Source organism: Chiloscyllium plagiosum, chromosome 8 (genome assembly GCF_004010195.1).
Source record: "Chiloscyllium plagiosum isolate BGI_BamShark_2017 chromosome 8, ASM401019v2, whole genome shotgun sequence".
Classification (NCBI taxonomy): Eukaryota; Metazoa; Chordata; class Chondrichthyes; order Orectolobiformes; family Hemiscylliidae; genus Chiloscyllium; species Chiloscyllium plagiosum.
The window spans coordinates 100,636,506-100,654,083 of NC_057717.1; the positions used below are offsets into that span (position 1 = coordinate 100,636,506).

Below are 17,578 nucleotides of genomic sequence, written 5' to 3' on the forward strand. Positions count from 1 at the left end.
TGTGGGTGAGGAGGATGGGGGAGAGGTGGGGGAATGAGGGGGACTATTGGGGAGGGGTGAGGGTGGTGGGGGGAGGGAGTGAATTAATTACAGCAATTGTACCTACTCCAGGTCTTAATGCGGCAAAAGGCTTGCTGTATTTCACAATAGGAGAGGAATCAGAGATGTACAGCACGGAAACAGACCCTTCGGTCCAACTTGTCCATGCCGACCAGGTATCCCAACCCAAACTAGTCCCACCTGACAGGGCCTGACCCATATCCCTCCAAACCCTTCCTATTCATAAACCCACCGAGATGCTTTTTAAATGCTGCAATTGTACCAGCCTCCACCACTTACTCTGGCAGCTCATTCCATACCACCCTCTGCATGAAAAAGTTGCCCCATGGGTCCCTTTTATATCTTTTCCCTTTTACCCTAAGCCTATGCCCTCTAGCTCTGCGCTCCCTCACCCAGGGAATTGACCTTGCCTATTTATCCTGTCTACGCCCCTCATGATTTTATAAACCTCTATAAGGTCAGCCCTCAGCCTCTGACACTCCAAGGAAAACAGCCCCAGCCTAATCAACCTCTCCCTATAGCTGAAATCCTCCAACCACCTGATGAAGGAGCTAGTGCTTTCAAATAAACCTGTTGGACTATAATCTGGTGTTGTGATTTTTTTTAACTTTGTACACTCCAGTCCAACACTGGCATCTCCAAATCATGTCCAACCTGGGCAGCATCCTTGTCAATATTTTCTGAACCCTTTCAAGTGTCAAGGAAGGAAAACCAGTCCCACACTTAGTCATTTTCCAAGCAATACAACAAAGGCCTGGCAATAGGTGGCATCTCCCTCTACTTTTTAAAATAGTGTTGAGCTAGTACTACAAACAGGAGAAAATTACCTGAAAATAGTGAATGTTAACTGGGTCCCTCCAAAACTACTATTTAGTAGATTGCTGTTGGTTGAAACTCAAGTGTGCAACTCTGTCTTTGTTTGAAATATGTGGGCATATGTATTTTGGTGATTCGGAAACCATTTAGTAAAGGCTTATTACAACTTCACCTGGGTAAGTAACTTGTATGTCAGGCAGATTTAAGAGGTTTGGATATCTTTACTAAATCAATCCTATTGTGTGTTTGAGATCTTTAAAACAGCAGTGATCTGTTCTGACTGATTCTTTTTAAACCTTTAAATTATGAACCTGTGTTCACATCTGTACACTCCCAGATGACTTATTGTCATTAGAATCTCTGCGCCATATAATGGTTGTTTGTTTCCCTATATGTCCTGTTAGTCGACTGACTGACCTCTTCACCTGTGTTCAGGACTGTTGTGCCTAATGTATTGTTTTACTCTTCTCTCAGGGCCGATGGTATATGGAGTCTGTTATTGCCTGCTTTCTAAACAACAGCAACTTGAGGAGCTCAAGGTTGCCGGTACGGAAGTCAAAACATTTTTTTTTTAGTTTTAAAAAGTCAAAATGCTTCTGATAATCCAGTGAAATTGCCAAATGCTGCCAAAACCCAAATATAGAAATTACAAGCAAGCAAGTATAAGTGCAAACATTGTACAAGCTTTTGTTCCTTATCAAGGTATCAATACTGCAGACCTTGCTGCTCACCCCTGGCTCCAGAATGCTGCAACATTTTAAGTGTTTCTGATATTCAACAAAGTACTGAAAATGGCTGGAATTAATCTGCAGTGTATTTGATATTGGTGACTAATTGCTGTTCAAGAAAGCTTCAAAAAAATATTGCAAACTACAATCTTATTGCTCATTATTAAGCATAAACCAGGAATAGTAAAATGTAAGAGTCACTAATTGTTTTGTGTTTAAATTTTCTTTAAATTATTCTGCTCTCCAGGTCTTTGTGACCTTTCATGCTGTATTTGAAATGAAGAAGTGGCGTGTGGCCAGTTTCTTAAAAACCTCTTGAATCAAATTAGCACAATATGCAGGATTTGTGATTTCTGACTTTTCTTCCCAGTCCCGAACAATACCTTGCTAGTTCCTTGCTTGATGTGGTTTAGATTGGAAATGTGGCAGGAATTTACTCCCACTCTGAAAAAGGGTCACTGGACCTGAATAGGTAATTCAGCTTTCTCTCCAAAGGTGCTGCCAGACCTGCTGATTTTTCTCCAGCAATTTCTGCCTTTGCTTTTGACACATGGGGATTCTTTTAATGTTCACAAAATAAATTTTTCAAAGTTTGTTGAGGTGATGTTAACCACCTTTTTGAAGTGTTGAGCCCCCTACGGTGTCACTGCAGCTCAGTGGTTAGCACTGTTCCCTCACAGCGCTGAAATCCTGGTTTGATTCCACCCTTGGGTGACCATATGGAGTTTGCACGTCTGAGTTTCCTTCAGGTGATTTGGTTTCCTCCCACAGTCTAAAACGTGCAGATTAGGTGGATTGGCCATGGGAAATCTATGGTTACATGGATAGAGTAGGGTGATGGGATGCTCTTTGAAGGGTTCGTTGGACTCGATGGGCCGAATTGCCTGCTTCCATACTGTAGGGATTCTATGATTCCTCGGATGCATTAATGTGACTCAGAGTTGAAAGCAAGACTTGCCACACAGCTGCTTATTTTTGTTTATTTTCACTCAGGATCTTGCTTTCCCATTCTTCTTACAGTTCTGGTCAGGGACCACCTTGCCATTATCTGTTTGATCCCTTATCTTTTATGCTGCTTGGTTTCACTTTTACCCTGTGGGCCTTGCCTCCAGAAGTGACTTAACCCAACAGCAAAGATTACTGTGTGGGAATTGAAAGCATGTCCTCTGGTTTCCAAACACCTAAATGTGTTGGCGGCCTACTGTGCCACCAGGCTGTTATCTTTGCCTTCATTTTTTTCTTGTTGCCCTTACCTCACGAAGGGAATATTTCAACTGCTAGCTAAATGCAGACCCTGATAGGTTGATTTTATTTCCCTTTCTGCTTTTTTATTTCCATTTACTTTGCACTGCCTCAGGAAAGCAACCAACATAATTCAAGTTTCTCCCCCCCACCCCAATTATACTTTCTTTCACCCTCTTCTGTCGGGCAGAAGATGTTGACTTTGAATACACAATCAAACAGATTCAAGAACAGCTGCTTTCCTGCTGTTATTAGACTTTTGAATGATTTCTCAAATGTTAATGTTGCTGTCCCGTTTTGCCCCTTCTCTGCAGCTGTAAAACCATGTTGTGCTCTCTACTGCTATTTGGTACATGATCTGCCTGTAGAACAGGCAAAACAATATTTTTCACTGTATCTTGATGTGTCAATAATTAATCGAATCAAATCCATTCTCTCTTGCAGACTCCAAGACACTGACAGAGAAAGAGAGAGAAAAACTGTTTGCGAAACTAGATGAAGCAAATGATTTTATCGGCTGGGCCTTGGAGGTCCTTTCACCCAATGTAATCTCAACTTCAATGCAGCAAAGGTACTGTTCAGCATATTGATGTAATGGAGGGGTTGGTTTGAGGCACGTTAGGGCTGGAATAAGATGAAGATGACTGACCACATGCAGATGTTGCAGTGGGCTGATAATGTCACTTTTCTTTGCAGGAAAGTTACATTTGGCAGAACCTGATACTACAGGGGTTGAATACACTCCTTCCATGCTATCTTTATAAATGAACTGTTATGATTGAGATGTTTGCCTTCATTTCACTATCAATACAAAATTTTGATATTTTCACCCATGTGGAAGGTCTGCCATTAGGGTTATCTTGCTTCTCCAAATTGTCTTAGCTAGATTTTAATGGCCCTGATTCAGATAACCCATTTACTAATCTTCCCTTTTCCTTGCCGTCCTCTTTATTGCTATCAATTATTAATTGCCACACAGAAGCTTCACACCAAATGTAAAACTAAAAAAAATTTCTAAACTTGGCCATCTTTCTTTAAATCCTTGACAACTTGAAGCATGTTAATACCTATGCTGCCACCATGATGCCGACTACAGTTTTTGAAACAGTGCAAGTGGACAACCCGATGATCTCCAGTTAAGGAATGCTGCACTCTGTTTGCATCCTATCAGCTGTTGGTGACGTATTTTTAAATTAGAGGAAAGCTGATAGGCTTGGAACCCTAGTTCTGCTTGCTTAACTTAAAATGCTGGTTTGTATTGGTTGCAGTCATACTGTAGTGGGTGTCTGGCATCAAGCATGAAAGCAACTCTTGTATGTTTTGCAATCTTGTCAGAACTACACAGTAGATATCTCAGTTTAGATTGGCAAAATACTAGAAACACTTCATTCTGTAGTGTGCACGCCTTTCTTAAGTTTCTGACCTTTGTTGATGAAAACCTTCTTTCTTCCTGTAGCAAGATTAATACATGGGGAACAGTTTTCCCTTCTGGTAGTTAGAAATGAGACCACATTTTTCCACATGGTGAATTAGAGATTGAAACCATCAATTACTGACTGACTGACTGTTTTATCATTTCTTGTTCTCATCAGAACTAAATATAACCTGAATGCATTGTCTCATGATGCTGCCATTGGACTCATTCAGTATGCATTGGACAGTGGTGTTCAAGTGAAAGAGGTGAGTAAATAAAATAATTTGGACATACTACTTTTTTTCTTTTTACAGTCTTGTTCTCCTAAATGTTGACTTGTTACTTGAGTCATCTTTAGGTACTGCCTTCTTCCCTATCAGAGAGTTTCTGGTTTAGCCATTCTTTGGGATGCTGTTGTCTTTCTCTGACCTTCTGCTCATGGAATCCCAAAGCTTGTTTTTTGCCATTGAGTGTGGCATTTTTAAAACACAATTTTTTATTTTTAATCCATTCATGGAATGGATAGCTAAGCCAGCTATCCCCGATCCCTAAACATCCTCGAGGGGAGGTTGTGACCTGCCTTTGTGAATCGCTATAGTCCGAGTGATGGTAAGGAATGAGTTATAGAATTTTGACCTAGTGACAGTGAAGGGATGGCATTTCTAGGTCTAAGTCCAAATAGTGTTGGTTGATTGGGTACTTGCAGGTCTGTGTTCTCATACAACTGCCGTTGACCTTCTAGGTGGTAGAGGTCATGAATTTGAAAGATGCTATTTGAGGATCCTTTGTGAGTTGCTGAAGTGCATCGTTTAGTGGTACACACTGCTGCTGTCCTGCATCAGTGCAGAATGTGGAGAGGGTGCCATTAAGTAGAAAGCTTTGCCTCAGGTGCTTTTGAGCTGCTTGAATGTTGTTGCATCTGCAACAATCTAAGAAAATGGACAGTGTTCTATCATGCTCTTGATTTGTGCCTTGTATGGAGTGGGCAGGCATTGGGGAGATAGGAGGTGAGTTATTCACTCAGAATTCCTAACTTCTGACCTGCATTTTTAATGATTGGTCCAGTTCAGTTTCTGATCAGTGGTAACCAGCTAGGACATGGATAGTATGTGAATCAATGATGATAATGCCTTTTTAACATGTAAAGTTGGCTTTTAAAAACTGTCTTGTTATTGGATCTCTGCTAGTTGACCAAGATCAAAATAATTAGACTATTGATGACTGAACTTCAAGAATAGTACACGTTAATTAGTAGGTTTATTCTTGTTTAACCTCCAATGTTACTATAAGTAACACGTATTTTGATTCTGTTTATATCTTGTAAAATTCATATACCACAATCTATACAGCTGAAAGAGAAAAACTAAGGCAGATGGAGCACTAATTCTAATTAATTTTAAAAGCTGTTGTTTTATTCTTTTGTATTGGGTATGAGGAAGGCTAACCATTGAGTCTTGGATTCTGAAAGTACTCCGATTAGGTAGCATTTGTGGAGAAGGATGCAGATTTAATCTTTCAGGACAACGAGCTTTTGCCAGAAGGGTACAGGGTTCTGATTGCAAAGAGGAGGGAGGATAACTTTTTTGTACTAAACCTTTTGCTAAGGCTGTCTGTCTTTTATGTGATTGTACTTATTTTAGGTATTCGGTGTGATGAGAGTATTTCCTGCAATGAGATTGAGTAGATTATTATAGGGAGACAATAGCCTAGTGGTATTTCTTGCTAGACTGTTGATCCAGAAATTCTGCTAATGTTCTGGGGACCAGGGTTCAAATCTGGAATTAAGAATCTACTGATGACCACGAAACCGTCCATGTTGATTTCGGAAAAACTCATCGTGTTCACAAATGTCTTTTGGGGAAGGAATTCTGTCATCCTCACCTTGTCTGGCTGACATGTGACTCCAGACTCTCTCAGTGTAATTGATTTTCAATTGCCCTCTGGCTTACAAGGCCACTTCATTCAGTTGCACCAGTTGTACAAAGTTTCTTTGAGGGCAATTAGGGACAAGCAATAAATGCTGGCCAACCAGTGATGCCAACATCTCACAAATAAATTTAAAAAAAAACTTTATTGGTGGCATTATTCAATTGGGTTGTTGCTATCATAGTTCCTTTCTTTTGTTTTTTGCTCTTTTAAAAGAACAAAAATCCACATAGTTACACATTTGCATAAGACATAGGAGTAGAAATTAGGCATGCAGCCATTGAGTCTGCTCTGCCATTCAATCATGGCTGATAGCTTTTTCAAGGGTGCTTGAAATGCATAGCCGGTCAGCCAGCATCCAAGGAGCAGGAAAATTTAACATTTCGGACATAAGCCCTTCAACAGGAATGAGGCTTGTGGGCTGAGAGATAAATGGGACTGGGATGGCAATGGGGCTGGAGGGAAGGTAGCTGGGAATGTGCGAGGTAGATAAAGGTGGGGTTGAAAAGTGATTTGGTTGGACAGGAGGGTGGAGCAGATAGTGGAAAGAAGATGGACAAGTAGGACTGTTCAAGAGGGTGGTGCCTAGTTTGAAGGTTGGGACTGGGATAAGGTGGGGGAAGGGGAAATGGGAAAACTGGTGAACTGGAAAACTTGATCCTGTATGGTTGGAGGGTCCCAAGGCAGAAGATGAGGTGTTCTTCCTCCAGGCATCAGGTAGTTTGTGTTTGGCGATGGAGGAGGCCTTGTTGCGATTAGAGGGGTGGGGCTCAAGGTCGGTGGAGCAGGATGTGAAGTGGAATTGGTCCTCCTGGGAGTAGATCCGGTGGAGGTGGAAGAATTAGGAATAAGGGATAATGTTTTTACAGGAGCCAGGTTGGGAGGAGGTGTAGTCCAGGTAGCTGTAGGAGTCAGTGGATTTGTTGTGGATGTCCATGTTGAGCCAGTCGCTGAAAATGTGGAGATGGGATACTGCCAGGATGATGAGGGAGGTGTCTGAGATGGTCCAGGTGAACTTGAGGTTGGGGTGGAAGGTGTTTGTAAAGTTGATGAACTGTTGTGAACACTGGATCAATGTGGGTTTCACCAGTTTTCACACTTCCCCTCTCTTTTTTTTTTCCCCCTCCCCACCTTACCCCAGTCCCAACCTCCCAACTTGGGCACTGTCCTCTTGAATGGTCCAACCTGTCCATCTTCCTTCCCACCTATCTGCTGTACTGTCTTCTCTGACCTATGACTTTTCCCCTATCTTAATCTACCTATAAATATTGATTCTCCTGCTCCTGGAATGCTGCCTGACCGGCTGTCCTTTTCCAGCACCACACTCTTTGACTCTGATCCCCAGCATCTGCAGTCACTTTCTTTCTGATCACTTTCTCCTGATAGGTTTTTCAACCCCATTTTCTCCCCATAGCCTTTGAAAGCAATATAAGGGATTGAGAAAGTACTAGATTGAGCAGAGGAGGGAAGATATCTTCGAGCTAAGCATTTTGTTATGAGTGCCTTTTATGGATAGTAGACGCTAGAAATCTTGAACAAAGTAAATTCTACCAGGTCACAAAAAAAACTACTATATTAAATATCAAAAATTAGTGATGGTTTTGATAACCTGATCCTTATTAGATAGCTGACACATCAATGAGGAGTTTTAGCCAAATGCCTTTGTCTCATTTCGTGGAATCTGTTCTGAAAACTCTGCTGCCATCTTAGCTTCTGTGACCTTCTGTTTCTGAGGACTATCTAATGTTGGGTTTTTTAAAACATTTTATCCTACAGTTATAGAACTATATTGGACAAGAACATGCAGTCTTGCTTCAGGTCTCTAATTGGATAATTGCTCACCCTGTCTAAAAATAACACTATCTTGATGCTTTACCATGACAATGTTCCTTTTTTGTTTTTTCAACTGAGATTGTGTTCTGATTTTTTTATATATAGCCTGAACTACATTTCATCGTCCACTTCAAGCACACACCTTGTTCATAGAATCATTGAGCTGCATGGGAGGAATTGGGTCAACTAGTGAATTAACATGAATGATTACCCTAAAGAGTTTTCGTTACGGATTTCATTAATAACAATCATTCTGCTATTTATATCAATAATAAATTAACACCATTGCTTTTATCTGATATCGATTTTAATCTGGCTCATGAATCTAGTTCAGCTGCTATTAAGTTGCTTTTTAAACTTGTTTTCATTTTCTGTAAAACAGTTTAACTATGCACATGTACAAAGTTGGTCACACCTGTGCTTCCTTGTACAGTACATGCCTAATTGTTTCTGAATTGCATGTCTCATTTTGTATTTTTTTAAGCACTAATATCTGTTATTTAAAATACATTGTCTAGTTCTCCATTTGAAGAGTCTTTCTGCCTAGCAGCATGAATTCTACAGTTCCCATTCTTAAGTAAAAACTAAGTGATTTTTATATTGCTGCATTATTCTCTGCTTATCCTTAGGTTTACGTAGACACAGTGGGACCTGCAGAAAAGTATGAGGCAAAGCTGAAGGAACGTTTCCCAGGCCTGGAGGTCACAGTCAGATCCAAGGCTGATTCCTTGTTCCCAATAGTCAGTGCAGCGAGCATCTGTGCCAAAGTGAGTGCTGAATGTTAGGAGTGTGTTAGGTTTTTCCTCTTGGTCATGGGAATACCTTTTGCCACATGGAGTCCTGCAGTTGAAGAAGATTTGCTACCTCAATTTCAAAAGTAACCAGGGACTGGCAATAACTTCCATCCCTACCGGCAATGCCTACTTCCAGACAATGAATAAAAACACTTTGAAATTCTGGTTTCCCAGTTGAAATCAAGAAATCTTGAGCATTTGAGGAAACGATTCATGCACTGTATTTAGCAAACTGAGAGTATATCACATTACATCACTGTTTAACTCTCCTCTTTACGTTTTCTCACCAATGTAAATTGGCCATTGTCCTGAGTAAACTGTAGTTTTGTATCTAAGGTTTTAAGAAGGAATTCCAGAATTATTTTAACAAAAAGTTTCATTGCACTTATTCTCATTAAATGCAGTTCAATGCAAAGTATTTCAGGGTATAATTGCAGCAACGTACCCTTGTCCAATTGCAGTCTTCTCCCCAATAACTGGAATGGTGTAGGTCAATGAGGCAATTTTACTTTAGTATTTCTGATATTGCATAAGGGGAAAGCTCATGGTGTGCATCTGTGCTTTACTGTGTTTGCTTGTGAAGAACAATGTTATCAAGTGCAAAGTGTTTATAAGCAAAAATAGTTTGACTGATCCATATCTCTTGAACTGCACTCCTATAAATTATTTGTTGTATTTGTATCATCTAACTAATACACTCCTAGGTGACGCAATATAATTAGTTTAACACTGCTAGCTTTCTGCTTCTCACCAGACTGACAGGTCTTGGTCTAGGCTTGAGAGTTGCACTTACTGATTAAACCATCAGATGGCAGTGTTTAGATGCTAGAAATACAGCAGTTTGGAAATAACTGGTCAAATGGACCAATTGTATAATTGATAGCAGAATATGTCATAAACTGCAATGTGTACAAAGTGTAATTTCACGTCACTAACTTTTTAAATGTTTCCTGTGTTGGTGTGCAGAATGAGCACTGCTGAAATTCCTGTTCTAACGTATTGTTCTTTCTAGTTGCATAGGAAAGATTTGACTGGAAAATTATGTCCTTAAGGTGGCAGTAATGGGTCACACTTGCAGACCAATATGTGGAAAAAGAATATTATTTGAATTTGCCATTGTTGATATCTGATAAAACCACTTTAGAATATGCAATGTCTTTCACTCTAAACCAGATGTGAAAATGACAAGTATAGAACGCTATCTCTTGATGTGCAGTGGTTGTGTCCCTACCTCTGAGCCAGAAGAACAAAAGAAAATTACAGCACGGTAACAGGTCCTTTGGCCCTCCAAGCCTATGCCGATCCCGATCCTCTCTCTAAACCTTTCTAAGAATCTGTATCCCTCTGCTCCGAGCCCATTCATGTATCAGTCTTAAATGTCACTATTGTGCCTGCCTCTACCACCACCTCTGGTAACGCATTCCAGACACCCAACCACCCTCTGCATAAAGAACTTTCCACACATATCTCTTCTTAAACTTCTCCCCTCTCACCTTGAACTTGTGACCTCAAGTAATTGGGAGGAAAAAGCTTCTTGCTGTCCACCCTGTCTATACCTCATGATTTTGTAGACCTTAATCAGGTTCCCCTTCAACCTTCTTCTTTCTAATGAAAATAATCCTAATCTACTCAACCTCTCTTCATAGCTAACACCCTCCATACCAGGCAATATCCTGGTGAACTCCTCTGCACCCTCACCAAAGCATCCACATCCTTTTGGTAATGTAGCGACTAGAAGTGCATGCAGTATTCCAAATGTGGCTGAACCAAAATCTTACAACTGTAACATGACTTGCCAATTCTTGTATTGAATACCCCATCCGATGAAGGAAAGCATACTGTATGCTCTCTTGACTACTCTATCGAGCTGCGTTGCCACCTTTGGGGTACAGTGGACCTGAGCACCCAGATCTCTTTTTTTTGCCAGTGCTTTTCCATTTACTGTATAGTTTGCTGTTGAATTAGATCTTCCAAAATGCATCACCTCTCATTTGCCCGAATTAAATTCCATCCGCCATTTCTCTGCCCAACTCTCCAGTCTATCTATATTCTGGTGTATTCTCTGGCGGTCCCCTTCACTATCTGCTACTCCATCCATCTTCGTGTCATCTGCAAACTTGCGAATCAGACCACCTATATCTTCCTCCAGATTATTTATGAATATCACAAACAACAGTGGTCCCAGCATGGATCCCTGTGGAACACCACTGGTCACAGTTCTGTTTTGAGAAACTCCTTTCCACTGCTATGCTCTGGGCAACAGGAGACAGCCAGTTCTTTATCCATCCAGCTAGTACACCCTGGACCCCATGCGTCTTCACTTTCTCCATCAGCTTACCATGGGGAACCTTATCAAATGCCTTACTGAAGTCCATGTAAATGACATGTACAGCCCTTGCCTCATCAATCAACTTTGTCCCTTCCTCAAAGAATTCTACTAAATTGGTAAGACATGTCCTTGCCTGCACAAAACCATGTTGCCTATCACTGATAAGCCCATTTTCTTCCAAATGGGAATAGATTCTATCCCTCAATATCTTCTCCAGTAGCCTCCCTAACACTGACATCAGGCTCACCAGTCTACAATTACCTGGATTATCCCTGCTACCCTTAAACAAGGTGACAACATTAGTAATTCTCCAGAACCTCACCTTTGTTCAAGGATGCTGCAAAGATATCTATTAAGGCCCCAGCTATTTCCTCTCTTGCGTCCCTCAGTCACCTGGGCTAGATCCCATCCAGACCTGGGGACTTGTCCACCTTAACACCTTTTAGAATACCCAACACTTCCTACCTCATTATGCTGACTTGACCTGGAGTAATCAAACATCCATCCCTAACCTCAACATCCATCCTGTCCGTCTCCTCAGCGAATACCGATTAAGAATCTCGCCCATTTTCTCTGACTCCGCATAACTTGCTCATTTGTCCTTGAGTGGGCTAATCCTTTTCCTAGTTACCCTCTTGCTGCTTACATATGAATAAAAGGCTTTGGGATTTTCCTTAACCCTGTTTGCTAAAGATATTTCATGACCCCTTTTTTTAGCTCTTTTAATTCTTCTTTTCAGATTGGTCCTACGTTTCCGATTTATTCTTCCAAAGCTTTGTCTGTCTTCAGTTGCCTAAACGTTCATATATGCTTCGTTTTCCTCTTAGCTAGTCGCACAATTTCACCTGCCATCTATTGTTCCCTAATCTTGCCATTACTATCCCTCATTTTCACAGGGACATGTCTGTCTTGTGCTCTAATCAACCTCTCTTTAAATGCCTCCCAATTTCAAATGTGGGTTTACCTTCAAATAGTTGCTCCCAATCCACATTCCCCAGCTCCTGCTGAATTCCAGTGTAGTTGGCCTTCCCCCAATTTAGCACCCTTCCTTTAGGGCCACTTTTTTGTCTTTGTCCATGAATATTCTAAAACTTATGGAATTGTGATGGCTATTCTCAAAGTACTCCAACTGGAACTTCAACCACATGGCCAGGCTCATTCCCCAACACCAGGTCTGTTATGGTCCCTAGTTCAAGTTCAAGTCTCACCTGCTCTTGAGGTGTGGCATAACACCTCCGAACAGGCTGATTTTTAAAATAGGCTATTTTTTTCATATGTGAGTGATTTTAAAATACTGAAGTATTCCAGGGAGAAGTGGAATTGAGACATTACTTATTTGCATACTTGAAAAAGTATTCTTATTTTTCATGCATTATACTTCCATTAAAGAATATAACACTAACATCGTAATATTGAAATTTAATTCTAACTTTCAGAGTTGATGAATCAAGTTAATCTTGTCCTTTCAATTGTGTGTCCTTCAGGTTGCCAGAGATCATGCAATTCAGACATGGAAATTTGTTGAAGATCTAGGTGATATAAACCTGGATTATGGTTCAGGGTATCCGAATGGTAAGAATTATCAGTAGCAAGCGTGTCATCAGTCAATACAGTACAGGAGTAATGAGAATTGATTGACTTTGTTTTGTTTGGAGAAATGAAATGAGAAACTTGCACTGGACCTTCTGAGGGGAGGAATCGATTGTGGTTGCATATTCATGTGTTTGTTGCTTCCTACTTGAGCTTTTCACAAACTTCTTCTGTTGAGTAATGTTGTTTATTCAAATTTGCTTTGTCAGTTTCTGTTTGTGCCATTGACTTCTTGGGAGTAATGTGAAATAATAATCTGGGTTTATCTTCCCTCTGCAGTTTACTGTTTTGTGTCTTTTGAGGATATGGGGAGATTGAAGAGAAATTATACCTCAATTTTTATGTCCCAATCCCCACTCTAAACTGATCTCATGAAGACCAGTGCTGACCTGCTGTTAAAGGCTTGTGATCTAATTTTAAAAATGGTCGTCAGAATGCCTTGGTGATATATTTTGGTGACTAACTGACTTTACTTTTGCACTGAAGTAGAAAGGAAGCAACCCCAAATGTGAATTCACAAATCGCACGTAAAACATCTGGATATATTATCAGTAATTCAGTATTTTAGTTTTTTTTTTAAGATTAGATTCCCTACAGTATGGAAACAGGCCCTTTGGCCCAACAAGTCCACACAAACCCTCTGAAGAGTAACCCACCACACCCATTCCCGATCCTGTATTTCCCCCTGACTAATGCACCTAACACTATGGGCAATTTAACATGGCCAATTCACCTGACCTGCACATCTTTGGATTGTGGGAGGTAACCGGAGCACCCGGAGGAAACCCACACAGACATGGGGAGAATGTGCAAACTTAACACAGACAGTTACCTGACAGTTACCAGGAATTGGCTCATTTGATATATTTTTGCTGACTGGTGGAAACCTCTGATTTTCTGTATATCAAATTTGAACCTTGGCGGGTATGTGACCGTGTACTCCCACCTCATTTAGATTAAGCACTCTAGTAGTAATCTTACCATATCCACTAGATTGCTCAATGCTTGTTACAAAGAACCAATTACTTCTAAAATGCACCATTGCTGACCTATAGGTGAAATGCCAGTGCACCGCAAGGTCCTGCAAACACCAAATGTATCAGTCACAAGATAATCTGCCTTTGGTGGTCTTACTGAAAGAAGAAACATTGACGTTTGGGAATTGTCTCTACTTCTGTCCCAGATAATATCGGCAGATGTTTTGTATCTACTTGAGCAGGCAAGAATGTCCTTGTTTTAATTATAATTACAGTATCTCCAGCAGTGGAATGCAGTGCCAGGGGAGGAGGTAGAAGCAGACACAGTAGCAATGTTTTAAGAGGCATTTAGACACACTCTATTCCCTGTCTGTTCAGGAGAGAAAGACTGATCATGTGCAGGCAGATGGAATTAGTTTAGAATGACATCATGGTCAACATATCATGGTGAGCCAAAGAATGTGTTCCTGTACTCTGTTATTCTAATGGAGTACTCCTTCAGTGTTATGATAGTCAACTGAGATTGTCTTCACATTTGTTAGCAGAACTTGAGTGCATAACCTTCTGACCCATACTGACAGTTCTTGGGCCATTGTACTGCAGCTGGGCAAATGGCTAATAGAGATCCTGTGGTGGGTAGACTTTCGCACATTGGTCTAGGTTTGGTACTAAAGGCACATTATACTTGTGTCTGACCTGGTCCAGATGAACTAAATGAAGTCACTATATTGGTTTGCTATTAGAGTTTGCTTTTTCTTTCCATGTAAAACCTGCTTTATTGCCTAAATCTTGAGTCCTACAGTCAAAAGAGAACATTTATTAATAGTTGTCTGGTAGTACAGAACTTGAGTATTGTTGACAAAAGACACACTTTAGCAGAGGTTTTAGTCTTGCAGTCAACAGGGTTTTTGCAAGAATGATTGATATTTCTTAATTAATTGTCTTGATACGTGCATGATGCAAAACTTGCAGACTGTATTTTTTTCAACAACATGTAATATTTATTCTTCATCAAAAGGCTAGGAGAGAGAAGAGAACTTCTTTAATATCACGAAAAATATTAAAAAGCAGGGGATTTTGACCACTGGGCACTATACAATGTCACATTGCAATTCAAAAGTCTGGTTTCTCAATCTTAATTAACTTTTAAGTGTTACTGAGCGTCACAAAAGCTTTGAGTAGTGGACATGTGAACTAAAAATAGTGATCTGAGTGCAGCATAAATAACGAAAAGTTTTTTTTGTATACAAGAGTCTGAAAGTGAGCTGAATGTTGTATGTGGGACACTACTGTTAAAGCTAGGGAAGGAGTTCTTGCCGTGCTCTTTTAATTGTTAGTTCTCACATTGGTGAGGTAGCTGTAAGTGATGTGCAATACTTGCATAGTATATGAATCCTGCACCATTCTTATTTTCTCTGTGCCTCTAGACATCTGTGTTTATTGTACCATATTGAGTCAGATTGAATTGTTGTCAGAGCAATGGGATGTAAACTTGTGTGTAAGATTCTCAATACATCAGAATTGATTATCGCAGCCTTGCTGCTTGGGAAGACATCAAGTAAAGTAGAAAATGGGATCTTTTTGTATTTTTAAAAAGTATCGATACACAAGACAAATCACTTTTTTTTTATTCAACATTTGCAGGATTTTCAGAAAACGTGAATACTTGTTCTTTCAGCTGTAGTTTAATTAAATTATTTTTTTAAATTTAGGTTGCAGCAATAAATAACTGGTGGGTTTAATTTAATTGTTGGGTTTTCCTGATATAAACTCTTAGACATTTGATTATATTTTTTTAATATATGGTTACCTGGTTTAAGGTTTGCAGTTCCTCTTCACATTCTACTGTGTGGGATGCTGTGTAGGGCTATTTGATAAAATTAAACATCAAACTATCTGCAGCACTACAAACAGCCACTGCATTTGTCAATTCTCTTGCGTAATGGGGATTTGCACCAGAGTGCTCTAGAGAAAAGTTCCCTTGTTTTCAAGGATTTCATTGTTTTTTGCATCTGCTGTTCCTTGTAGATCCTAAAACAAAAGATTGGCTGGAGAACCAGGTGGACCCTGTGTTTGGATTTCCACAGTTTGTACGCTTCAGTTGGAGCACAGCTCAGGCAATTCTGGATACACGGGCAGTACCTGTGCACTGGTATGGAACAAATTACATAATTAACTAGTCCACAAGTTGTAGAATTTAGTTTTAAGGAGAGAGTCTTGTCTCCTGAAACTTGCCATTGGGTACGTTTTTAGTCTACAACTTGCTGTTTATAAGCCTATCCAATGTTGTCTTCCAGTTTTTTTTGTCATATTTCTGTCCTGTCTCTTCCCCAACATGACTGTTTAGATCACTAATCTTAACGCTGGGCTGCATCATCACTGTCCAATTCAGTTCAAACCTAATTCTACAAATATGTATTTTCTAGCAGGAATTGCTGGATCGCTTTACTCGGGGAGAATTTTGGCTTTCTGCTGTTGTCCAGTGTTGCTGAATTGAATGAAAACCTCAGTTAATTAACATGTAATGACAGTCATATTACTAGAAGTAAGGCGAATGAATATTGCTAGTTCCTTGTAAATTTTACACTCCTTGCTTCCTGCTCTCTCCTTACAGGTTACTATTGGGATATTGCCCTACAGACACTGGCCACTCTTCAGTATCTCATCCAAGTTGGAAATTATCATTTGTAAGCTTAGCATTGGGGTTCAACAGTCTATTGTTTTGGGAAATATCAGAGCAAAGGCTAATCCTAGTTCTTTTCGGATGTGTGCACTTATTCATTATTGCAAGGGTTACTCAGTGAAAATCAGGAGTGAGATCCCAGGTTGATTGAACTAGCCTGTGATGTTGCCACTAAGTACCAAGGCTAGTTGTGTTACCTCAGAGGATGTTGCCCTGGCTGATATCAGCTCATTGGGTACAGAACAAGGACCTTCCTTCCCTTGTCTTTATATCAGAGCAGTGAATAACTGACTATGCTGATAACATTTGTGTATTAGAAATTCTCACTCTATGCTTTGATATTATTTCAGAAGATGACTATTATTGAGTAATTGGGAATAAATCAGTATACTACATAATGATCAGCTGTAGACAACTAATTGGGGCAAGTAAGTCTGTGGATAAGGGGGTTTTGCGGCAAGGTGAAAGTATCCTTACTGCTAAACCAGGAGCCCTGGGTTCTAGTCCCACCTGTTCCAAAGGTGTGTAATAACCTTTCTGAACAGGTTGATTATAGAATTAAAAAATATCATTCATGAGATAAATATTATTGCTCATCTCTAATTGCCTGAAGGGCAGTTAAGAGTCAGAAGGGAAGGGTGGAGAATAGGACAGTGATAGTGATAGGAGATTCAATGATTAGAGGAACAGACAAGAGATTCTGTGGTCACAAATGAGACTCCCAAATGGTATGTTACCTCAGGGCTGTCAGGGCCAGGGATGTCTCTGATCAAATCTACAGGATTCTTAAGGGGGGAGGGTGACCAGCCAGAAGTCATGGTACACATCGGTAATGTTGACATAGCTAGGAAAGGGATGACAACCTGAAAAGTGAATATCGGGAGTTGGGTTGGAAGCTAAAAGGCAGTATGGGCAGTGTAGTAATCTCAGGATTGCTACTGGTGTTACGGGCTGGAGATGTTAGGAATAGAGAGCAAGTGCAGCAAACATGTGACTGCAGAGCTGGTGTAGGAGGAAGGGCTTCAGATATTTGGATCATTGGGATACTTTTTTTTTGGGAAGGTGGGACCTGTACAAAGAGGATAGGTTGCACTTGAACTGGAGAGGCACCAATATCCTTGGCAGAAAGTTTGCTAGAGCTCTTCAAGAGTTTTAAATTTAATTTGGCAGGGGGGGTGGGAACTGG

The 17,578-nt window shown here is 40.3% G+C and overlaps 1 protein-coding gene across 2 annotated transcripts in view; it reads left to right on the forward strand.

The window, feature by feature from the left end:
• The window catches only part of rnaseh2a (ribonuclease H2, subunit A), a 32,197-nt gene that overhangs the window by 569 nt on the left and 14,050 nt on the right, over positions 1-17,578 (forward strand). The window contains exons 2-8 of one of the 2 annotated variants that reach the window (XM_043694919.1): positions 112-215; positions 1,351-1,422; positions 3,291-3,417; positions 4,439-4,526; positions 8,649-8,786; positions 12,627-12,714; positions 15,738-15,861. In XM_043694919.1, the coding sequence (XP_043550854.1) occupies positions 1,356-1,422; positions 3,291-3,417; positions 4,439-4,526; positions 8,649-8,786; positions 12,627-12,714; positions 15,738-15,861 (632 nt within the window). In that variant the 5' untranslated portion in view covers positions 112-215; positions 1,351-1,355. The remainder of the gene's footprint in view (positions 1-111; positions 216-1,350; positions 1,423-3,290; positions 3,418-4,438; positions 4,527-8,648; positions 8,787-12,626; positions 12,715-15,737; positions 15,862-17,578) is intronic. The other variant, XM_043694918.1, reaches the window with a different exon arrangement.